A 24,727-nucleotide genomic window follows, 5' to 3' on the forward strand; every position below is an offset into this window, starting at 1 on the left:
CCCTTGTTGAACCCCTAACTTTTAGACCCTATACTGGACTTATCTGAGTGCTGACCTCTATGCATGGATAGGCTGATGAGGTAAGTTATGACTGGAGGCTTGTATCTGCTTTTTGTTTTCACATGTGCTTTGATAGTTATTGTGTGATGAACAAGGCCTATTTCTCTTGTCAGGATACAAGGATGGAAGACATGTCAGAAACTCAACTCAATCAAGGCCAGCTGCCGCCCAGCAAATACAAGTGAGAACACTGCATTGCAAAAAGGAACATGACACATGCAATGTTCATTTCTTCCCATGAGAACAGACAGTGCTTAACAGATTCATCCTATTTTCAGACTGGAATAAAGCTGGGGTCCTACCTGGTGTCAAACAGTAAGCCCTCATGGATGGTAGGGCTTTCTGCTTCAGGTGAGCTATTCATAATTAAGGTACAAGAAAATAGCAGGGTAGAGGTGGTATTGTTACTGATGTTGATGACAGTTTATTTTCCTGTAGATTAAGGAAGAGCAGCTCTGAGATCTGAGATCCCCAAACAAGAGATGACTATCTGGCTGTAAATACTTATTTGGAGCTCTATACTGCCTTTACCAAAAGTTATTTTGTTGCATCTGAAATTGTTATTTTGGGCAATAAATCTTGATTACTTTGATTTGTTTGTTATTTCTATGGACTGTCTTAAAGATCTCTTCATTTTCTAAGACAGGCCATAAGACAGGTCTCTATATGCCTCAAGACGTCTTCATTTATATGTATTAAGACGTCTCAAGATGTCTCAAGACATGGTGATGGCTGGGTATGATGTCTTTCATTTCTTTCTACCTGTATTACACCATTCCTAAAGGGTTGTGGTGTGTGTGCAGGTATCGACTTTTGGTATTGCGCAGCGCTAGCACACCTAATTAAGACTTCCCATAGTCAAACTTTGAAGACCATGATTAAGTTAATTATTTGAAAAGGTGTCAGTTATAGGTTGGAAGAAAAGACTGCACACACCGCTTTTTATTCTGTGGTTGAGGATAGAGTTAGGGTTGAACAGGGATGTGGACATGAAGTGAGGGTTAGGGTTATACTTAGCAAGCAGTAATAACACGAGTCAAAGAGACGGGATTTGGAAGGACGGCCATGTGAGACTAAACCTAGCTATATTTTGTTTGACTAGCTTGTTTTGTTTTTCTGTGATCATTGCTTGATCGACTGATTAAGTGGGTAGTCATTGATACACTCATGTATACAGTAAACAACCGATTGTGGCCAACAAGCAAGGACTGTTAACTTCTTGTATCCAACAACAAAAAGTCCCTGGTAAAGATTACAGGGAATATCAGGGAAATCTCCCAATCAACCTGGTCTCAGAGCATTTTGTATTATTCTGTATGTAAATCCGAGACACACTTTATTATGATATGTTACATTTCGTATGGTATGAATTAATTTGTCGATGTCTATCACTCATTTCGTATGATATGTTACGAATTGCAATAAATGTTATATGTTTGAATTTGAAAACCGTACAATATGTTACAACTTTGCAAAACGTAAATATGTACCAAATTGTGCAAAACGTATGATATGTTATGAATTCTAGCTAGCTGGCTAACATTAGCTTGCTGGCTAACGTTAACTAGGCTAGGAGTTAGGGTTAAGTTTAGGGGCTAGGAGTTAGGGTTAAGTTTAGGAGTTAGGTTAAAGGGTTAAGTTTAGGGGAAGGGTTCACTAAAAGGGTTAAGGTTAGGGGAAGGGTTAGCTAACATGCTAAGTAGTTGCAAAGTAGCTAAAAAGTAAGTAGTTAAAAAGTTGCTAAAATGCTAAAGTTGTCTGTTTTTGCTTTAAGTAACCATCAGTCTTATGTAACCATACCAAACATATATAATATAAAACATAACATATCATACTAATTTGAGCGTTCCGGATTTACTTTTAATATGTTACATCTAGTCTATTAGACCAGGCTTTCCCAATAGAAAGTGAAAGTTGCATACTGAACTGAAAGAGCTAAAGGGCTCAAGCAGCTATATAAATGGGTAGAGGCAGCGTACCTCCATTCAACTTTGAAGAAGAAGACTAAGAAGAATAAGCTATATCAGAAAGAGATTCTTACATTTACAAAATGGGCGGAATCTACAGTTATTTCTACCCAGAGGTAAGTAACCTACATTTTACTATTCTTACTATGTTTTTTCTTCACTAAGATCCTTTCTGTTGGCAACTAGTCTGTAATCTGAAATCTATTTTACAACATCCACAATTTCAGAATTTCAAGGTGCCGCATGCATGAACATATGCATTCTCCAAACCAAACCATCAAATGCAAGATTTAAATTTAAATGCATTATTTGTTGCTTTTCAAAAGAGATGCATGATCAGGAAATATAAGGGGAGGGGGCAATCCTATATGACTACTTCTCACTCATTAGAGTGAACTAACTTAGTCTGTTTTGCACCAGTCTTCAGAGGAAATCACAGTTGTCCCTCAGACAGAGACCTATCAGGACACAGACAGGTGAGCCTAGAGTTTCTCTCTCTCTCCTTGGTCAAGTCAATCAATCAAATTCATTTACAAAGCCCTTTTTACATTAGCAGTTGTCACAAAGTGCTTTACAGTCTAGGCCCCAAAGTCTAAACACCTCTGTCTAACTTTCACTTTCACTATAAGTAAACTTCCCCTTTCCCCACCCAGGTCACCAGAACAACAAGGTGATAAGACTAACACAGGGAATTTCCTGGGGGGATCTCCAAGTGCCTTAGGTGTAAGTAGGCTTAACTCTAACACTGTATTCGCCACAATATGAACCTTTTTAAAATGATATATTCTGACTTTTGTTTATAACCTGTTTTTCTCTGATTATTAAATATCTGTGTGCACTTTTTATTAAGGCTGATGACAACATTGAGGATGTGGACAAGTTAAATATCTTTGTTAGGTGTGCGGGAAAGACCTTGGATATAGACATGTTCCCTCTGGAGAGAATCGCAGTTCTGCTGGAAAATGTATGTCAACAGGCAGGAAAGAAATGCAGCAAAATGAAGCTTGTTTACAACGGTAGGCTATCCATCTATCCACCTGATACATCCTTTATGAGTTAAAGCAGTATGCCAGTTATGTTTATTTCATATGGATTGTTGTTGTTTTGTTGTTTACCGATGTCTAACAAGGTAATGAGAATCTTACATAGGCTAGGTAATTCACAGTTAAAAACTTAGCTGTAAAATAATTGTATACTAAGATATAAATGGAAAGTGTCTTTCTATAATAATAATTTTAAAAAAACTTCTAAAATATGTGTTTGATGACTTGTTTGCAGGGGAAACGCTGGATGAGAACAAAACAGTGAAACACTATAAACTACGAAGAGGAAACTCAGTCAACCTCATTCATGCCTAATAAAAGTATGTAGCCTAAGTCAATGTGTTACTTATTCTTACTGTATGTGTCATCATAGCTGCAGAAAGCAGAATATAAAATTAATTGGCTATAAGATGCACTACACAATTGTATATTCCTGTCAAAGCTGGAGAAAAGTACAAGATACACTACACATCATTTGTATTCTATTGTATCATCACCTACCATTATATAAACTACTCTTTGAATGCTGGTGCCCTAGAATTACATTCTACCATTAGTCCTACCTGCAAATTTGTCCTGTCGACTTGCTTTTAAAAATAAAACTGATATTTATCCACACTTGTGACAATTGTAGGCTGTTTATTCCACAAGATCACAATTAATCTTCAATTCGTATAATGTTAAGAAGATAAAACTAATGCAAGAAATCATCAGGATACAACTGCAAACTAGGTTATAATCCAATATTGAGCTAATAGGCCTCATGGTTCCCTGACAAAAAGGTCTAGTCCTAGACCAGGCTTCAAATGACCGCTAACAACTCGGCAGCGAAACTGTGAAATTTAGCGTACTTCATAAGCCAACTTACATCTAAGACCTAGGAGGCCAAATTATATTTCTTACTTCAAATAACTTACAAGTCGTGTGAACATGCACATGGTGCGTGAACTCACGTGTTTACTGAGACATAAAATGGCAAGCAAAAAAAAAGCATGTGGGCCCTATAGGCCATTTCTAGTGCGTCATACACTTCATTTTCTTTGACCAAAACACATTAAACAGGAATGCAATTATGCTATACAATTGTTTGTTTCTAGTTCAAAATGAGTCTACTTATGACTTATTTTCTAATTGCTTACAAGCTTACCTCACCTGGCAGTTTAGGCTACCATATGAACTAACCAATGGGGGGGAAAAGCCTGTAGGCCCTAGGCCTAGCTCATAATTTTTTGGTGCATCAATAACCACAACATTTTATTTTACCAAAACACGTTAAAACCTGAATGGAATTATGTTTCTTGTTCAAAATGTGTCAGATATTTTTCACTTTGATCAAATTTGGCAGCTTTCTCTTACCTGGTTGGCTACGTGGATCTGGGGCCTACTCCAGAATGGTGCTCTTCTCTCAATGCGCCATGTGGTGGGTTTAATCCAAGAACCGAAAAATTAGTTTTTCATTATGGAGCGGGCCATCTAAGTAGCCTAATTACTATGCCCAAATAAAGACAAATTAAGCTTTCATTAATTAACGCAACAGTGACTAACGCTTCGATCACACTGACTGTGTTATTACGTTTTCGTACACCAGAAGTACTCTTAATGCGCCATGTGCAGTGTTGCCAACTCCTCAGTAAGGAAAGTAGCTATTGACTGTCCTAAAAGTCGCTAAATGACGTCATCACCTAATTTGCATAATTGGCCATGTGCATGTAATTGTGATGGACGCTGTAGGAGAGAGGAATAACGTTGTGGGAGAGACAAAAAGTGAGTAAAAAACACCCTCAATATGTTTAGAACTACAAATGAACTTTCTTCTGTTGATTCTTGTTTTTTAAAATGTTTTACATCCGTCCCTGAATGTAAGCCAGGGCGGGATCAGCCAGCGGCGGCTTCCCGCATGCGCGATTCATTTGCAGTCTGGACGCGGAGGGGTGAACATCTCCTGCTCTGACTGCAGCTGGGAGGGACTGCTGCGCGAGGACTGGGCAGCCTGTTAGTGCTTTGGGACAGAGGTGGGGCCCACGTGCTTTCATGTCAGTCTCCAAAAGTCTCCAATAACACAAGAAAATGTTTCTAGATTTGTCGCTAGTCGATTTTTTGAAAATGTGTCGCTAGAGGGGTCTGAATACTTGCTAAATATAGCGACAAAGTTGCTAAATTGGCAACACTGGCCATGTGGTGGGTTTAATCCAAGAACCAAAAAATTTGTTTTCATTATGCGCACCATCTAAGTAGCCTAATTACTATGCCCAAATAAAGATAAATTAAGCTTTCATTAATTAACGCAACGGTGACTAACGCTTCGAACACACTGACTGTGTTATTATGTTTTCGTACACCAGAAGTACATTCATTTCCAATGGAACGCTGCGTTTGCCTTGCTGCATTGCGTTGCAGAGGCAGTTGCAGTGCGTTCTGTATGGTGCATACATTGGATTAATCGAACGTATGCATCAAACTGTATGCGTAAAGGGGTTGACAGAAATGGTAGCAGAAGGTGAATGTTGAACTTTTGTTGCACACATACAGTGGGGAAAGAAAGTATTTAGTCAGCCACCAATTGTGCAAGTTCTCCCACTTAAAAAGATGAGAGAAGCCTGTAATTTTCATCATAGGTACACGTCAACTATGACAGACAAAATGAGATTTTTTTTCTCCAGAAAATCACATTGTAGGATTTTTAATGAATTTATTTGCAAATTATGGTGGAAAATAAGTATTTGGTCAATAACAAAAGTTTCTCAATACTTTGTTATATACCCTTTGTTGGCAATGACACAGGTCAAACGTTTTCTGTAAGTCTTCACAAGGTTTTCACACACTGTTGCTGGTATTTTGGCCCATTCCTCCATGCAGATCTCCTCTAGAGCAGTGATGTTTTGGGGCTGTCGCTGGGCAACACAGACTTTCAACTCCCTCCAAAGATGTTCTATGGGGTTGAGATCTGGAGACTGGCTAGGCCACTCCAAGACCTTGAAATGCTTCTTACGAAGCCACTCCTTCGTTGCCCGGGCGGTGTGTTTGGGATCATTGTCATGCTGAAAGACCCAGCCACGTTTCATCTTCAATGACCTTGCTGATGGAAGGAGGTTTTCACACAAAATCTCACGATACATGGCCCCATTCATTCTTTCCTTTACACGGATCAGTCGTCCTGGTCCCTTTGCAGAAAAACAGCCCCAAAGCATGATGTTTCCACCCCCATGCTTCACAGTAGGTATGGTGTTCTTTGGATGCAACTCAGCATTCTTTGTCCTCCAAACACGACGAGTTGAGTTTTTACCAAAAAGTTATATTTTGGTTTCATCTGACCATATGACATTCTCCCAATCCTCTTCTGGATCATCCAAATGCACTCTAGCAAACTTCAGACGGGCCTGGACATGTACTGGCTTAAGCAGGGGGCCACGTCTTGCACTGCAGGATTTGAGTCCCTGGCGACGTAGTGTGTTACTGATGGTAGGCTTTGTTACTTTGGTCCCAGCTCTCTGCAGGTCATTCACTAGGTCCCCCCGTGTGGTTCTGGGATTTTTGCTCACCGTTCTTGTGATCATTTTGACCCCACGGGGTGAGATCTTGCGTGGAGCCCCAGATCGAGGGAGATTATCAGTGGTCTTGTATGTCTTCCATTTCCTAATAATTGCTCCCACAGTTAATTTCTTCAAACCAAGCTGCTCACCTATTGCAGATTCAGTCTTCCCAGCCTGGTGCAGGTCTACAATTTTGTTTCTGGTGTCCTTTGACAGCTCTTTGGTCTTGGCCATAGTGGAGTTTGGAGTGTGGCTGTTTGAGGTTGTGGACAGGTGTCTTTTATACTGATAACAAGTTCAAACAGGTGCCATTAATACAGGTAACGAGTGGAGGACAGAGGAGCCTCTTAAAGAAGAAGTTACAGGTCTGTGAGAGGCAGAAATCTCGCTTGTTTGTAGGTGACCAAATACTTATTTTCCACCATAATTTGCAAATAAATTCATGAAAAATCCTACAATGTGATTTTCTGGAGAAAAAAAAATCTCAATTTGTCTGTCATAGTTGACGTGTACCTATGATGAAAATTACAGGCCTCTCTCATCTTTTTAAGTGGGAGAACTTGCACAATTGGTGGCTGACTAAATACATTTTTCCCCCACTGTATCTAGATGATGCTGCATACTATTTTGCGCAATGACGCAGTCGGTGTGTTCAAATCATTAATTTTACCAATTCGGATCCAGTGGTGGACGCATCACCATGTAGACCTATTCCCGCCGTTCCTGTACCATGAGTGATCGATCATCGCTACCTCTATACTCAATAAAGATTCTTGCATCCGGGTAATGTTGACTTATACTATCTTTTTCCTGTTCCCTGCTATCTGGGATCCTTGGGACACCAGTACCCTATTGAAATGTAAAATGACATTTAAAATTGAAATGTTAAGGTCAGGGTTAGGTAAGGGTTATGGTTAAGGTTAGGTTTAGGGTAGGGGTTAAGGTTAGGGTTTAGGGTATGGATGTCCCAAGGATCCCGGACAGACCTTTTTTTCTACCTTTCCTTATATACTAGTTTATAAGAGGGCAATTACAACTATTTTAAAATATTACAATACGGCCTACTGATTCAGTCTATGCTATAGGCTACTCATATATATACAGTGGGGAGAACAAGTATTTGATACACTGCCGATTTTGCAGGTTTTCCTACTTACAAAGCATGTAGAGGTCTGTAATTTTTTATCATAGGTACACTTCAATTGTGAGAGACGGAATCTAAAACAAAAATCCAGAAAATCACATTGTATGATTTTTAAGTAATTAATTTGCATTTTATTGCATGACATAAGTATTTGATACATCAGAAAAGCAGAACTTAATATTTGGTACAGAAACCTTGGTTTGCAATTACAGAGATCATACGTTTCCTGTAGGTCTTGACCAGATTTGCACACACTGCAGCAGGGATTTTGGCCCACTCCTCCATACAGACCTTCTCCAGATCCTTCAGGTTTCGGGGCTGTCGCTAGGCAATACGGACTTTCAGCTCCCTCCAAAGATTTTCTATTGGGTTCAGGTCTGGAGACTGGCTAGGCCACTCCAGGACATTGAGATGCTTCTTACGTAGCCACTCCTTAGTTGCCCTGGCTGTGTGTTTCGGGTCGTTGTCATGCTGGAAGACCCAGCCATGACCCATCTTCAATGCTCTTACTGAGGGAAGGAGGTTGTTGGCCAAGATCTCGCAATACATGGCCCCATCCATCCTCCCCTCAATACGGTGCAGTTGTCCTGTCCCCTTTGCAGAAAACATCCCCAAAGAATGATGTTTCCACCTCCATGCTTCACGGTTGGAATGGTGTTCTTGGGGTTGTACTCATCCTTCTTCTTCCTCCAAACACAGAGAGTGGAGTTTAGACCAAAAAGCTCTATTCTTGTCTCATCAGACCACATGACCTTCTCCCATTCCTCCTCTGGATCATCCAGATGGTCATTGGCAAACTTCAGACCGGCCTGGACATGCGCTGGCTTGAGCAGGGGGACCTTGCGTGCGCTGCAGGATTTTAATCCATGACGGCGTAGTGTGTTACTAATGGTTTTCTTTGAGACTGTGGTCCCAGCTCTCTTCAGGTCATTGACCAGGTCCTGCCGTGTAGTTCTGGGCTGATCCCTCACCTTCCTCATGATCATTGATGCCCCACGAGGTGAGATCTTGCATGGAGCCCCAGACCGAGGGTGATTGAGCTCCTGAGTGGCGCAGTGGTCTAAGGCACTGCATCGCAGTGCTAACTGTGCCACTAGAGATCCTGGTTTGAATCCAGGCTCTGTCGCAGCCAGCTGCGACCGGGAGACTCATGGGCGGTGCACAATTGGCCCAGCGTCGTCCAGGGTAGGGGAGGGAATGGCCGGCAGGGATGTAGCTCAGTTGATAGAGCATGGCGTTTGCAACGCCAGGGTTGTGGGTTCGATTCCCATGGGGGGCCAGTATAAAAAATATATATATATTCACTAACTGTAAGTCGCTCTGGAAAAGAGCGTCTGCTAAATGACAAAAATGTAATTGATCGCCATCTTGAACTTCTTCCATTTTCTAATAATTGCGGCAACAGTTGTTGCCTTCTCACCAAGCTGCTTGCCTATTGTCCTGTAGCCCATCCCAGCCTTGTGCAGGTCTACTATTTTATCCCTGATGTCCTTACACAGCTCTCTGGTCTTGGCCATTGTGGAGAGGTTGGAGTCTGTTTGATTGAGTGTGTGGACAGGTGTCTTTTATACAGGTAACGAGTTCAAACAGGTGCAGTTAATACAGGTAATGAGTGGAGAACAGGAGGGCTTCTTAAAGAAAAACTAACAGGTCTGTGAGAGCCGGAATTCTTACTGGTTGGTAGGTGATCAAATACTTATGTCATGTAATAAAATGCAAATTAATTACTTAGAAATCATACAATGTGATTTTCTGGATTTTTGTTTTAGATTCCGTCTCTCACAGTTGAAGTGTACCTATGATAAAAAATTACAGACCTCTACATGCTTTGTAAGTAGGAAAACCTGCAAAATCGGCAGTGTATCAAATACTTGTTCTCCCCACTGTATATATATACAGTGGGGAAAAAAAGTATTTAGTCAGCCACCAATTGTGCAAGTTCTCCCACTTAAAAAGATGAGAGGCCTGTAATTTTCATCATAGGTACACGTCAACTATGACAGACAAATTGAGAAAAAAAATTCCAGAAAATCACATTGTAGGATTTTTAATGAATTTATTTGCAAATTATGGTGGAAAATAAGTATTTGGTCAATAACAAAAGTTTCTCAATACTTTGTTATATACCCTTTGTTGACAATGACACAGGTCAAACGTTTTCTGTAAGTCTTCACAAGGTTTTCACACACTGTTGCTGGTATTTTGGCCCATTCCTCCATGCAGATCTCCTCTAGAGCAGGGATTTTTTTTGGGCCTGTCGCTGGGCAACACGGACTTTCAACTCCCTCCAAAGATTTTCTATGGGGTTGAGATCTGGAGACTGGCTAGGCCACTCCAGGACCTTGAAATGCTTCTTACGAAGCCACTCCTTCGTTGCCCGGGTGGTGTGTTTAGGATCATTGTCATGCTGAAAGACCCAGCCACGTTTCATCTTCAATGCCCTTGCTGATGGAAGGAGGTTTTCACTCAAAATCTCACGATACATGGCCCCATTCATTCTTTCCTTTACACGGATCAGTCGTCCTGGTCCCTTTGCAGAAAAACAGCCCCAAAGCATGATGTTTCCACCCCTATGCTTCACAGTAGGTATGGTGTTCTTTGGATGCAACTCAGCATTCTTTGTCCTCCAAACACGACGAGTTGAGTTTTTACCAAAAAGTTATATTTTGGTTTCATCTGACCATATGACATTCTCCCAATCCTCTTCTGGATCATCCAAATGCACTCTAGCAAACTTCAGACGGGCCTGGACATGTACTGGCTTAAGCAGGGGGACACGTCTTGCACTGCAGGATTTGAGTCCCTGGCGGCGTAGTGTGTTACTGATGGTAGGCTTTGTTACTTTGGTCCCAGCTCTCTGCAGGTCATTCACTAGGTCCCCCCGTGTGGTTCTGGGATTTTTACTCACCGTTCTTGTGATCATTTTGACCCCACGGGTGAGATCTTGCATGGAGCCCCAGATCGAGGGAGATTATCAGTGGTCTTGTATGTCTTCCATTTCCTAATAATTGCTCCCACAGTTGATTTCTTCAAACCAAGCTGCTTACCTATTGCAGATTCAGTCTTCCCAGCCTGGTGCAGGTCTACAATTTTGTTTCTGGTGTCCTTTGACAGCTCTTTGGTCTTGGCCATAGTGGAGTTTGGAGTGTGACTGTTTGAGGTTGTGGACAGGTGTCTTTTATACTGATAAGTTCAAACAGGTCCCATTAATACAGGTAACGAGTGGAGGACAGAGGAGCCTCTTAAAGAAGAAGTTACAGGTCTGTGAGAGCCAGAAATCTTGCTTGTTTGTAGGTGACCAAATACTTATTTTCCACCATCATTTGCAAATAAATTCATTAAAAATCCTACAATGTGATTTTCTGGATTTTTTTTCCTAAATTTGTCTGTCATAGTTGACGTGTACCTATGATGAAAATTACAGGCCTCTCATCTTTTTAAGTGGGAGAACTTGCACAATTGGTGGCTGACTAAATACTTTTTTCCCCCACTGTATATATATATATATATATATATATTACAGTTGAAGTTGGAAGTTTACATACAATTAGGTTGGAGTCATTAAAACTCGTTTTTCAACCACTCCACAAATTTCTTGTTATCAAACTATCGATTTGGCAAGTCGGTGAGGACATTTACTTTGCATGACACAAGTAGTTTTTCCAACAATTGTTTACAGACAGATTGTTTCACTTATAATTCACTGTATCACAATTCTAGTGGGTCAGAAGTTTACATACACTAAGTTGACTGTGCCTTTAAACAGCTTGTAAAATTCCAGAAAATTATGTAATGGCTTTAGAAGCTTCTGATAGGCTAATTGACATCATTTGAGTCAATTGGAGGTGTACCTGTGGATGTATTTCAAGGCCTACCTTCAAACTCAGTGCCTCTTTGCTTGACATCATGGGAAAATCAAAATAAATAATTGTAGACCTCCACAAGTCTGCTTCATCCTTGGGAGCAAATTCCAAACACCTGATAGTACGCAAGTATAAACACCATGGGACCACGCAGACGTCATACCGCTCAGCAAGTGCAAATCAATCCCAGAACAACAGCAAAGGACCTTGTGAAAATGCTGGAGGAAACGGGTACAAAAGTATCTATATCCACAGTAAAACAAGTCCTATATCGCCATAACCTGAAAGGCCGCTCAGCAAGGAAGAAGCCACTGCTCCAAAACCGCCATAAAAAAGCCAGACTACGGTTTGCAACTGCACATGGGGACAAAGATCGTACTTTTTGGAGAAATGTCCTCTGGTCTGATGAAACAAAAATAGAACTGTTTGGCCATAATGACCCTTGTTATATTTGGAGGAAAAAGGGGGACACTTGCAAGCCGAAGAACACCATCCCAACCGTGAAGCACGGGGGTGGCAGCATCATGCTGTGGGGGTGCTTTGCTGCAGGAGGGACTGGTACACTTCACAAAATAGATGGCATCATGAGGAAGGAAAATTATGTGGATATATTGAAGCAACATCAGTCAGGAAGTTAAAGCTGTCACAAATGGGTCTTCCAAATGGACAATGACCCCAAGCATACTTCCAAAGTTGTGGCAAAATGGCTTAAGGACAACAAAGTCAAGGTATTGGAGTGGCCATCTTAAAGCCCTGACCTCAATCCTATAGAAAATGTGTGGGCAGAACTGAAAAAGCATGTGCGAGCAAGGAGGCCTACAAACCTGACTCAGTTACACCAGGAGGAATGGGCCAAAATTCACCCAACTTATTGTGGGAAGCTTGTGGAAGGCTACCCGAAACGTTTGACCCAAGTTAAACAATTTAAAGGCAATGCTACCAAATACTAATTGAGTGTATGTAAACTTCTGACCCACTGGGAATGTGATGAAAGAAATACAATCTGAAATAAATCATTCTCTCTTCTATTATTCTGACATTTCACATTCTTAAAATAAAGTGGTGATCCTAACTGACCTAAGACAGGGAATTTTTACTAGGATTAAATGTCAGGAATTGTGAAAAACTGAGTTTAAATGTATTTGGCTATGGTGCATGTAAACTTCTGACTTCAAATCTTTTGGTAAATAGTATTGTCCACAGTTTATCATGAGGTATTCTGCACCATCGAGAGCATCCTGACTAGTTGCATCACCGCCTGGTATTGCAACTGCTCGGCATCTGACCGCAAGGCGCTACAGAGGGTAGTGCGTACGGCCCAGTTCCTGCCATCCAGGACCTCTATACCAGGCGGTTTTAGAGGAAGGCCCTACAAATTGTCAAAGACTCCAGCCAGCCATAGACTGTTCTCTCTGCCACCGCATGGCAAGTGGTAGCGGAGCGCCAAGTCTGGGTCCAAAAGGCTCCATAACAGCTTCTACCCCCAAGCCATAAGACTGCTGAACAGTTAATCAAATGGCTACCCTGACTATTTGCATTGACCCCCCCCCCCCCCCCCTTTTTATACGATGCTGCTACTCGCTGTTTATTATCTATGCATAGTCACTTTAGCCCTACCTACATGCACATATTACCTCAATTACCTCAATAAACCTGTACCCCGCACATTGACTTGTAACTTTTTTTTACTTTCGTTTTTTAGTAAATATTTTCTTAACTCTTATTTTTCTTAAAACTGCATTGTTGGTTAAGGGCTTGAAAAGTAAGCATTTCATGGTAAGGTCTACACCTGTTGTATTCGGTGCATGTGACAAACACAATTAGATTTGATTTGAAAAGGAAGCCTGTACTGTTTGCAATCAGGCACTAAAGTAAAACTGCAAAGAAATTAACTTTATGTCCTAAATACAAAGCGTTATGTTTGCGGCAAATCCAACACAACACATCACTGAATACCACTCTTCATATTTTCAAGCATGGTGGTGGCTGCTCATGTAATGCTTGTCATCAGCAAAGACTAGGGAGTTTTTTTTTGGATAAAAATAAACAGAATAGAGCTAAGCACAGGCAAAATCCTAGAGGAAAACCTGGTTCAGTCTGCTTTCCACCAGACACTGGGAGACAAATTCACCTTTCAGCAGGACAATAACCTAAAACACAATGCCAAATATACACTGGAGTTGCTTACCAAGACAACATTGAACGTTCCTGAGTGGTCTAGTTAAAGTTTTGACTTAAATTCGCTTGAAAATCTATGGCAAGACTTGAAAATGGCTGTCTAGCAATGATCATTGCTAGATTCAAGTCTTACCATAGATTTTCAAGCGAATTTAAGTCCTTATCCTGATTTCTTACAAAAAAAAAATTATATTACAACTGTATCAATATGACTTGAATATTTTCAGTTAAGATACATAAAGTAGATTAACTCCTTTATATTGGTTGTTAGCAGACATTAAAGACTAAGTTTATATTGTATACACTTTGTTTTCCCTGAATCATTGCAATAAAATCCTTCAAACTGTACAGTCATTGTTTCATTCATACAGTTCTGATTTTGCAATAAACTACTGAGACAATCCCATATCAGGTGGAATTAGAAAAAAATGTCATCTAACATATTTTTGTATTTTATGTTAAATGACATTAGAATATTAGGCTATATCTACACATTACCGCTAAATTATAGCCTATATAAGCATAAGCATAAGCATACAAGTAACACATTCAAAAGAAAAGCAAGTACAGTTTGATTCCTGTAGATATTGTGGGAAATTCTGGAACGTGGAATAGTGGAAAGCATTTTCGATGGTTAAAATGCAGCCTTCATGGTTTCCTAATCCACTGACATCTGCTCTGTTTGTCTGAGTGCGCATCATGTTTTTACGCATAGCAATACTGCCACCCTGTGTGCAATGTACAAATGACACTTGATTACACTCGTTTAGAAGAGCGGATTATGCTAAACAAATAGTGATTTGTGATCGATGTGTCACTATAATTATTTGTTGTCTACTACGTTGTACATTTATTTGCTTTATGTGGTTTGCTTGATACCTTACATTTAATGTATTCAATACAGTGCGTTATATTCTCAGTCTACGTATCGAAGCGCACGATGGCAAATAGTTAACCATTAACCTTTTACAATGATTGTTCACACACTTGGCCATTTCTTATTGGTTTAAAATTTAGCCACGGTTGACCTAATCTCGGATACCGAGAAGTAAAATTCTCGCGAAAGTTGTCACTTTCCGTTTACATGTGAATCTGTCCACGAGATATTACCGCTAAACTGATAGCGAGGTCGGATGCTTTTAAACTCCAACCCATTTATAGATAAGAACCATAACAAAACGTTGCATGCCGGGAGTTATGTTAGACGACGACAGTGTCCAGCTGTCAAAGTAGTTAGTGCCGTGGTGGTGACCAAAGCTGTGATCATGGCGCTGACCCGCCTAGAACGGGCCCAGGCATGGATTCTGAGTGCGTGCATGGGCGTGCTCTTTGCGCTCTTTCGGCTCCTCGCTCCGCGGCTGTCCGGTGGATTCACCAAACTTCAACCGGTCACCAACCCCCTGCTAATGATGTCTGCGATGCAGCTCGCGCAAAGGATTCGTCGGAGAGAGGTCCGTAGGCTACCCCGTACCTGGTTATATGTTCTCATCTATTTTACCCGAGAGACTACTTTTCCGTGGTGTCTATTTGCGTAGGCCTATATGGTGCAGCCAATGGTAAAAGTATTGAGTGAGCTATCTTCATTTATCCACCATATTTGGACAGGGTTCTGCAACGGCTTGGTAAAGAGTGAGTAGCCTATTTGCTGCATGATAGGCTACTGCGTTGCTCTTTGGGAGCAGTAGTCCAGTTGGGCTGTGACTGCACTCAGCACCTGTCCATTACCTAAAGGCGCTACATGGTCAATCTGAGGCCTGCATTGGCCGTGCAGCTTTTACGGTGATATGGCCTCTTCAGAAGTCAGGGCATTCATACTTTTTGTGCTTCGTCGAGCAGCGCAGATCTGTTGTGAAGGAAGTTGTCAATTAAGTGAGTTTGTGTTTATACAACCAATAATGTCAATGCGGAGCTATACAGAGCCCTCCACATTGTTACGAAATTTGAGAGGCGCACAGCTATGCAGTACAGAGCCCAATTTGGCCTCTGCGTGCCTCAGGAGGCTCCGCATAGGGGCACACCATCCATATGGCGACTCAGACCACATTTTCAGATCAAGCATAAATTGGTTCTTAGGCTACTGTAGCCTAGTGCTGTGCTCTCCATATTAAAAAGGGTTGAGGTCAATTCCATTCCAATTGTCAATTCAGGAAGTTTAGGACTACACACATTCCAATACTCTTCAATGCTTTTCAATGAGGAAAAGTGTTGAATTGGAAATTGGTTTACTCTGAATTGACTGGACTTGAAATGGAGTTGATGCACACACACAGGCACACTACTGTCTATACTGTATGTTGGTTGGTGCAGGTGTCGAGTGTGGAGGTGGTGCAGGCCTACATTGACAGGATTCAGGAGGTGAACCCGCTGCTCAATGCTATGGTGCAGGACAGGCAAGTACAAGTCCTCCAGGACTAGACTGGTTAATTGTCATATGTTTACAAATCTCATGTTGCTGTCTCACCATACTTCCACTACGTTCTGACACAAAACCAAACTTGTATTTCTTTCTTTCTTTCCCTCCAGGTTTGCAGCAGCGTTGCTAGAGGCAGCTCAGGTGGACAAGCTGATTGAGGAGGAGACCGGGGGAGAGGATGTTCTGGAGGATAGACTTCCTCTGCTGGGGGTCCCCCTCACTGTCAAAGAGGCCTTCGCTCTACAGGGTAGGACTACACATAAATAATAATAATAATAATATGCCATTTAGCAGATGCTTTTATCCAAAGCGACTTACAGTCATGCGTGCATACATTTTTGAGTATGGAATAGTTCACCTAGACCAGCCTTTTTCAAACCTCTCCTCTGGGACCGCCCAGCTGTTTCATCTATTTGAACTATTCCAGAACTAGCACACCTGATTCAACTTGTCAACTAATCAAGACCTTGACTAGGTGAATCAGGTGAGCTAGTTCAGGGCTACAACAAAATTGTGAAACGTCTGGGGGTCCTCGAGGAGAGGTTTGAAAATGGCTGACCTAGACCCTCTCCCATACTCTCCCACACTGTGTACTACTCTTGTAGTTGTGTACCCTGCAGTGAGGCTGGGTGAGTGTGTAGACCTACCCTATAGGTGAGTGTTTTCCCATCCTGGTCCTGGGGACCCAAAGCCCTAGCACTAACACACTTGATTCCACTTATCACTTCATCACCAAGCCTTAATTAGTGATTCAGGCCTGTTAGTACTAGGGCAAAATTAAAAAAGGATACCGCTTTGGGTCTCCCGGACCAGGATTGGGACACACTGCTATAGGTAGACCAATCCTACACACATAGACACACACCCAGACCCTCTCCTATAGTCCTATGGTCTCACCACAACAGCACTCATCCATCAACAACTTTCCCTCTGCCTCTTTTCCATCAAATACACATTACATTGTTTGATGATATTCCCACTAGATACGCATCAGTGAAGTTCATCTGTCCCTATTCAAATATATACTTTCCTGAATATCTGTAATATCTGCCAGCTTAGCGCACAAACATAACAGACCCAAGCCATTGCACTCTCCTAGTTTACAGTTCCACCTGTATGTTCATCTTCTCCCCACCCTTTCCTCTGTCCTCCAGGCATGCCTAACACCGCAGGCGTGGTTTCCCGGCGTGGGGTCCTTTCAGTGGGGGACGCCCCTCCCGTGGCCCTGTTGAAGAGGGCCGGGGCCATCCCCCTAGGGGTCACCAACTCAAGCGAGCTCTGCATGTGGTGTGAGTCCCACAACCACCTATACGGCATTTGCAACAACCCGTATGACCTGGAGAGGACACCAGGCGGCAGCTCAGGTGTGGTATTTTAGGGTTTACAAGGTGTTATAAAATGGTAATAACATTGTAATAACATGGGATAGTATGTGTTATAACAGTATTACAGCTGTGCTGATGTAATGACAACACAGGTAGATGTCCATAACAATAGGACTGCTATTACTTGTTAATTACTTGTTATATCAAGCTACCTCACGCTACAGAACCAGAAAATAAGCTCCTGCCCCTATGGGCCTTTCTGGCTCGGACAAGCCTTACTTACATTCTCTATCTCAGTCTTTCTACTCCCCTCCTCCTTTCCTGTCGTCTCCAGGTGGAGAGGGTAGTATACTTGGGAGTGGAGCATCAGTGATCGGGATAGGTTCTGACATCGGTGGAAGTATCCGTATGCCGTGCTTCTTCAATGGCATTTTTGGCCATAAAACCACACCAGGTAAGTAAATAGTACCCCTTGTGTTGGTGTATATGTAGGTGCTAGTGCGTGTGTGTGCCATTGACCATGTTATCCTGTGTTATTTGTAGGTGTAATATCTAATGATTGTCAGTACCCCCCTGCCTCTGGTCGTCATGAGGACTACCTCAGTACTGGCCCCATGTGTCGCTATGCTGAGGACCTTCTGCCCATGCTCAGGATCATGGCTGGACCCAACGCTCACAAGTACACAACCAATCACAACCCTAACACATGACAACCAATCACAACCCTAACACATGACAACCAATCACAACCAAAACACACAAGTACACAACTACATCCATAACACACCAAAACACCCTGTAACACACCAACAACCACCACCCTAACACACATGAACAGTCAACACAGTGTTCGTAGTAACACAACAAGTACACAACCCATCACACCTTTAACAGACTAAAACACCCAACACTGTATTCTCAGTAAAGGCTTCAACACATCTAACTAGAAACAACTTACTACCAATGGTACATGGGTAGTTTTTATAGACATACAAAAATGCAAATAAGTTTAATGTCCACACAACTACGTTTTGTGAAGTTACACTATATATACAAAAGTATGTGGACATCCCTTCAAATGAGTTGCTGACAGGTGTATAAAATCGAGCACACCGCCATGCAATCTCCATAGACAAACATTGGCAGTAGAATGGCCTTACTGAAGAGCTCAGTGACTTTCAACGTGGCACTGTCATGGGATGCCACCTTTCCAACAAGTCAGTTTGTCAAATTTCTGCCCCGCTAGAGCTGCCCCGGTCAACTGTAAGTGCTGTTATTGTGAAGTGGAAATGTCTAGGAGCAACAACGGCTCAGCCGCAAAGTGGTAGGCCACACAAGCTCACAGAAAGGGACCGACGAGTGCTGAAGCGCGTAAAAATCGTCTGTCCTTGGTTGCAACACTCACTACCGAGTTCCAAACTGCCCCTGGAAGCAACGTCAGCACAATAAATGTTCGTCGGGAGCTTCATGAAATGGGTTTCCATGGCCGAGCAGCCGCACACAAGTCTAAGATCACCATGCGCAATGCCAAGCGTCGGCTGGAGTGGTGTAAATTCGCCGCCATTGGACTCTGGAGCAGTAGAAACGTGTTCTCTGGAGTGATGAATCACGCTTCACCATCTGGCAGTCCGACAGACGAATCTGGGTTTGGCGGATGCCAGGAGAACGCTACCTGCCCCAATGCATAGTGCCAACTGTAAAGTTTGGTGGAGGAATAATGGTCTGGGGCTGTTTTTCATGGTTCGGGCTAGGCCCCTTAGTTCCAGTGAAGGGAAATCTTAACGCTACATCATGCAATGACAATCTAGACGATTCTGTGCTTCCAACTTTATGGCAACAGTTTGGGGCCCTTTCCTGTTTCAGCATGACAATGCCCCCGTGCACAAAGCGAGGTCCAAACAGAAATGGTTTGTCGAGGTCTGTGTGGAAGAACTTGACTCGCCTTCACAGATCCCTGACCTCAACCCCATCGAACACCTTTGGGATAAATTGGAAAGCCGACTGCGAGACAGGCCTAATCGCCCAACATCAGTGCCCGACCTCCCTAATGCAAGTCCCCGCAGCAATGTTCCAGCATCTAGTGGAAAGCCTTCCCAGAAGAGTGGAGGCTGTTAGAGCAGCAATGGGGGGACCAACTTCATATTAATGCCTCTGATTTTGGAATGAGATGTTCGACGAACAGGTGTCCACATACTTTAGGTAATTTAGCGTACATCAAAACCATGACATTTTGAGCATGTTTAACTGTCCTAACTCTCCATGTCTCTGTACAGATTGTCTTTGTCCATTGAGGTGAATCTGTGGAACCTGCGTTTCTTCTCTATCCCTCACGATGGTGGCTCTCCTCTAGTGAGTGCTGTAGACGAACAACTCCTTCAAGTCCAGAGGAGGGTGAGCAGAATGCCTCATAGACCCACAACACACGCGCAAATGTAGATTCACAAAGACATATCTGTATTTCTACCAGGTGGTGGAGCGGCTGGAGGCTGACCTAGGGGTCAAGGTTCAGGAGGTGCATCTCTCTGGGCTCAAATATGGCTTCCAGATCTGGGATACGTACATGGGGCTCCCCGACAAGGAGGGCAAGGTGGGTCAACTGCTGCTGCATCCAAATAGCACACTATTCCTTACATGGTGCACTACTTTTGACCATGGCCCATAGGGTTTGTGTGTGTGTGCGTCTCCTTCATTAGGTTTATGGGGTATTATGAGGCCTCACTAATACAGCCATTCTAACTATACTGAACAAAAATATTAACGCAACAATTTCAAAGATTTTACTGAGTTAAAGTTCATATAAGGAAATCAGTCAATTGAAATAAATTCCTTAGACCCTAATCTATGGATTTCACATGACTGGGAATACAGATATGCATCTGTTGTTCACAGATACCCAAAATAATAAAGGAAGGGGATCTTTTATTTCAGCTCATGAAACATGGGACCAACACTTTACATGTTTCGTTTATATTTTTGTTCAGTGTGGATACGTGTGTGTATGTGTTTCTCACAGCCCCCCACACCCTTCCAAGTGCTGATGGGGGAACCAGGGAGGCCGGTGTGGCCAGTGTGGGAGCTGGCCAAGTGGATGATGGGAAGGTCCCCTCACACCATGGCTGCTATTGGTAACAACAGAGACACACATTCACAATCCTGTCTAGTAATAGTTATTTCGGGTCTAGGGATTTGTTTAAGTGGTGCCAGTCATCTGAGTGACCTTGTAAACCTATCTATAGTCCCAGAAAGGGTGTATTCTAGTAATCAGAGAGCTATAGTGGCGCTTTGATCAATTGATTCAGAGTCAACTGTTACTATCTGGTATCTTTAGTATCAAGGTCCACTCTTGTCATGATGATATAGGTCAGGGATGGGTAACTGGCAGCCCATGCCCCCCTTTTGTAGGCCCGCGGATCAAGTTGACCCAAAAAAACTCAGTCGTGGTCTCAACTTACTGTTGTGAGTTAGAATAATAGAATACACAAGGTGCAATTAAAAAATGTGGATGTGCATCAGCAGTCACTCAATTAGCCCATGTCAGCAAAATGGTTTTAGATTGGTAAGTTAGTCTAGCGGCCAGCTATTTAAACTTGTACAGTCGTGGTCAAAAGTTTTGAGAATGACACAAGTAATGGTCTTCACAAAGTTTGCTGCTTCAGTGTTTTTTAGATATTTTTGTCAGATGTTACTATGGTATACTGAAGTATAATTACAAGCATTCCATAAGTGTCAAAGGCTTTTATTGACAATTACATTAAGTTTATGCAAAGAGTCAATATTTGCAGTGTTGACCCTTCTTTTTCAAGACCTCTGCAATCCGCCCTGGCATGGTGTCAATTAACGTCTGGGCCACATCCTGACTGATGGCAGCCCATTCTTGCATAATCAATGCTTTGAGTTTGTCTGAATTTGTGGGGTTTTGTTTGTCCACCCGCCTCTTGAGGATTGACCAGAAGTTCTCAATGGGATTAAGGTCTGGGGAGTTTCCTGGCCATGGACCCAACATTTCGATGTTTTGTTCCCCGAGCCACTTAGTTATCACTTTTGCCTTATGGCAATGTGCTCCATCATGCTGGAAGAGGCATTGTTCGTCACCAAACTGTTCTTGGATGGTTGGGAGAAGTTGCTCTCGGAGGATGTGTTGGTACCATTCTTTATTCATGGCTGTGTTCTAAGGCAAAATTGTGAGTGAGCCCACTCCCTTGGCATGACACAGGACTGATGGTAGCGCTCACCTTGTCTGCTCCGGACAAGCTTTTTTCCGGATGGCCCAAACAATCGGAAAGGGGATTCATCAGAGAAACTGACTTTACCCCAGTCCTCAGCAGTCCAATCCCTGTACCTTTTGCAGAATATCAGTCTGTCCCTGATGTTTTTCCTGGAGAGAAGTGGCTTCCTCGCTGCCCTTCTTGACACCAGGCCATCCTCCAAAAGTCTTCGCCTCACTGTGTGTGCAGATGCACTCACACCTGCCTGCTGCCATTACTGAGCAAGCTCTGCACTGGTGGTGCCCCGATCCCGCACCTGAATCAACTTTAGGAGACGGTCCTGGTGCTTGCTGGACTTTCTGGGGCGCCCTGAAGCCTTCTTCACAACAATTGAACCTCTCTCCTTGAAGTTCTTGATGATCCGATAAATGGTTGATTTAGGTGCAATCTTACTAGCAGCAATATCCTTGCCCGTGAAGCCCTTTTTGTGCAAAGCAATGATGACGGCACGTGTTTCCTTGCAGGTAACCATGGTTAACAGAGGAAGAACAATGATTTCAAGCACCACCCTCCTTTTAAAACTTCCAGTCTGTTATTCTATCTCAATCAGCATGACAGAGTGATCTCCATCCTTGTCCTCGTCAACACTCCCCTGTGTTAACGAGATAATCACTGACATGATGGCAGCTGGTCCTTTTGTGGCAGGGCTGAAATGCAGTGGAAATGTTTTTGGGGGATTAAGTTCATTTTCATGGCAAAGAGGGACTTTGAAATTAATTGCAATTCTTCTGATCACTCTTCATAACATTCTGGAGTATTTTCCAGCATGATGGAGCACCTTGCCATAAGGCTCGGGGAACAAAACATCAACATTTTGGGTCCATGGCCAGGAAACTCCCCAGACCTTAATCCCATTGAGAACTTGTGGTCAATCCTCAAGAGGCGGGTGGACAAACAAAACCCCACAAATTCTGACAAACTCCAAGCAGATTATGCAAGAATGGGCTGCCATCAGTCAGGATGTGGCCCAGAAGTTAATTGACAGCATGCCAGGGCGGATTGCAGAGGCCTTGAAAAAGAAATATTGACTTTGCATAAACTTAATGTAATTGTCAATAAAAGCCTTTGACACTTATGGAATGCTTGTAAAAATTTAAATGTAATTATACTTCAGTATACCATAGTAACATCTGACAAACATTTCTAAAAACACTGAAGCAGCAAACTTTGTGAAGACCAATACTTGTGTCATTCTCAAAACTTTTGACCACGACTGTACATCAATCTGATGTGTTATCTCTGGAATCATGGTCATTCTGTTGCTCTGGTGCGTGTTCATGTGTGTTCCAGGTCTGGCCCTGGTAGAGATGACCAGCTCATCCAAGCCCTCTCCCTTCATCGTGAAGCAGAAAGAGAAGCTCCAGAAGGAGATTGAGGAGCTGTTGGGTACAGACGGGGTTCTCCTGTACCCCACCCACCCTCGCCTCGCCCCCAAACACCACCACCCCCTCTTTACACCCTTCAACTTCGCCTACACAGGTGAGAGATAGTCTGGAAACCAATATCTAATAATAATATCAATGGAGATAAATCTAACTATGAACCAAATCTTAATATAACTTGAGGTATTCAAACTTTCAGGAAAATCACGCATTGATTCAATGATTAGGGCTGTGGTCACAAATGTGACTGAGAATGAGTTGTCTGTACACCACATAACTGAATGAATGAATACAACATACTTATTCTCATTTGCATCCCTTCCTCTATCCGTCCATCCCCAGGGGTCATCAACATCCTGGGGCTGCCTGTGACCCAGTGCCCTCTGGGGCTGAGTGTAGAGGGTCTACCCCTGGGGGTGCAGGTGGTGACTGGGAAGCTCCAGGACCGCCTGTCCCTGGCCATGGCCCTCTACCTGGAGAAGACCTTCGGAGGCTGGAGAGACCCTGGAGCCGACTGACCTGGGCCTGTATCTATAAAGCATTGCAGAGTAGGAGTGCTGATCTACTACGATCAGTTTGGCCTTTTTAAATCATAATAAACAAGATTACATAAACAGGGAGGACCTGATCCTAGATCAGCACTCCCATTCTAAGACGCTTTATGTACCACTAGGCCAGGTTCAGTAGGCAAAGGTGGTCAAACGTTGCAGATAGAACTGTCATGAATAGAACAGACATGATTCCTTATTTTACATTGTCAGAGGCATGTTTGTTCTATATAATAATAATATGCCATTTAGCAGACGCTTTTATCCAAAGCGACTTAGTCATGCGTGCATACATTTTTGTGTATGGGTGGTCCCGGGGATCGAACCCACTACCTTGGCGTTACAAGCGCCGTGCTCTACCAGCTGAGCTACAGAGGACCACATAACATATTTCTATCTAAACGTTGTGCCCTGCTGAACGTGCCCCACGCTGGCTCGGAGGGAGGTTGCCCGTAGCCATTTTTAATAGGGAATGGTAGAATTGGGTGTAGGATAATCTGATCCTAGATCTGTGGTTATGGGGATGAAGTAGGAAGAATGTCCCTAACTGCTGATACAGGGGTGTGTTTGTTATGGGCAAATTCTAGCCTGAGCTGTGCACTCAATATATATCTCTGGTACACACTATTCAGAACTTATCCCAATGTAAATGTATGGTTCAATCACCTCTCACTGAAGAATGAATGTCTTTTGTTTTTCTGTTATGCTCTTCTGTTCTGCACTGAAAGCTAATGTTATTGGCACAATGAATGTCTAGTCAGCCATGATTGACTTTTGCACTATGAAAGTCCCACTCACTCCAATAGATCTTATTACCAATGTCTATCTGTTCATCTTTTGCAAAATGACAGGAATGCAGATCCTAAAGGCCAGTATTTTCGAATGAGAATACTGTATTACTTGATTCCTGTCTTTGTGCATTTCTCTGGTTCGATTAGTAAAGACCTTTTAAAGAGTTCATCTGATTAATCATTTGCTTGTATACTTGATTTGGAATTCATACCCCGAA

At 42.6% G+C, this 24,727-nt stretch overlaps 2 protein-coding genes across 2 annotated transcripts; both read left to right on the forward strand.

Annotated features, from left to right (window-relative positions):
- Positions 1–2,090: 2,090 nt before the first annotated feature.
- On the forward strand, positions 2,091–3,599 carry LOC311132688 (uncharacterized protein). Its single transcript, XM_084165956.1, has 5 exons — positions 2,091–2,143; positions 2,448–2,503; positions 2,681–2,750; positions 2,878–3,043; positions 3,306–3,599. Exons 1-5 carry the CDS (start codon positions 2,111–2,113, stop codon positions 3,383–3,385), a joined length of 405 nt encoding a protein of 134 aa, XP_084022082.1. The 5' UTR covers positions 2,091–2,110; the 3' UTR covers positions 3,386–3,599.
- Positions 3,600–14,863: 11,264 nt separating this feature from the next.
- Positions 14,864–24,676, forward strand: faah2b (fatty acid amide hydrolase 2b). The gene is made up of 11 exons (XM_084166328.1): positions 14,864–15,236; positions 16,093–16,175; positions 16,309–16,445; positions 17,353–17,562; positions 17,858–17,977; positions 18,067–18,202; positions 19,797–19,914; positions 19,991–20,110; positions 20,537–20,648; positions 23,079–23,267; positions 23,513–24,676. The coding sequence occupies exons 1-11, from the start codon at positions 14,919–14,921 to the stop codon at positions 23,686–23,688; spliced, it is 1,719 nt and encodes a 572-aa protein (XP_084022454.1). The 5' UTR covers positions 14,864–14,918; the 3' UTR covers positions 23,689–24,676.
- Positions 24,677–24,727: the final 51 nt, after the last annotated feature.

This window comes from Coregonus lavaretus, assembly GCF_964263955.1.
Source record: "Coregonus lavaretus genome assembly, chromosome: 7".
Lineage (NCBI taxonomy): Eukaryota > Metazoa > Chordata > Actinopteri > Salmoniformes > Salmonidae > Coregonus > Coregonus lavaretus.

Excerpts from the sequence above, each read along its gene's own strand:
- faah2b (XM_084166328.1), top strand. The coding sequence starts at position 14,919 with ATGCTTTTAAACTCCAACCCATTTATAGATAAGAACCATAACAAAACG. Across the intron at positions 16,176-16,308 it reads AATGCTATGGTGCAGGACAG|GTTTGCAGCAGCGTTGCTAG; the intron begins GCAAGTACAAGT and ends CTTTCCCTCCAG. Across the intron at positions 17,563-17,857 it reads GACACCAGGCGGCAGCTCAG|GTGGAGAGGGTAGTATACTT; the intron begins GTGTGGTATTTT and ends TGTCGTCTCCAG.
- LOC311132688 (XM_084165956.1), top strand. The coding sequence starts at position 2,111 with ATGGGCGGAATCTACAGTTATTTCTACCCAGAG. Across the intron at positions 2,144-2,447 it reads ACAGTTATTTCTACCCAGAG|TCTTCAGAGGAAATCACAGT; the intron begins GTAAGTAACCTA and ends GTTTTGCACCAG. Across the intron at positions 2,751-2,877 it reads GATCTCCAAGTGCCTTAGGT|GCTGATGACAACATTGAGGA; the intron begins GTAAGTAGGCTT and ends CTTTTTATTAAG.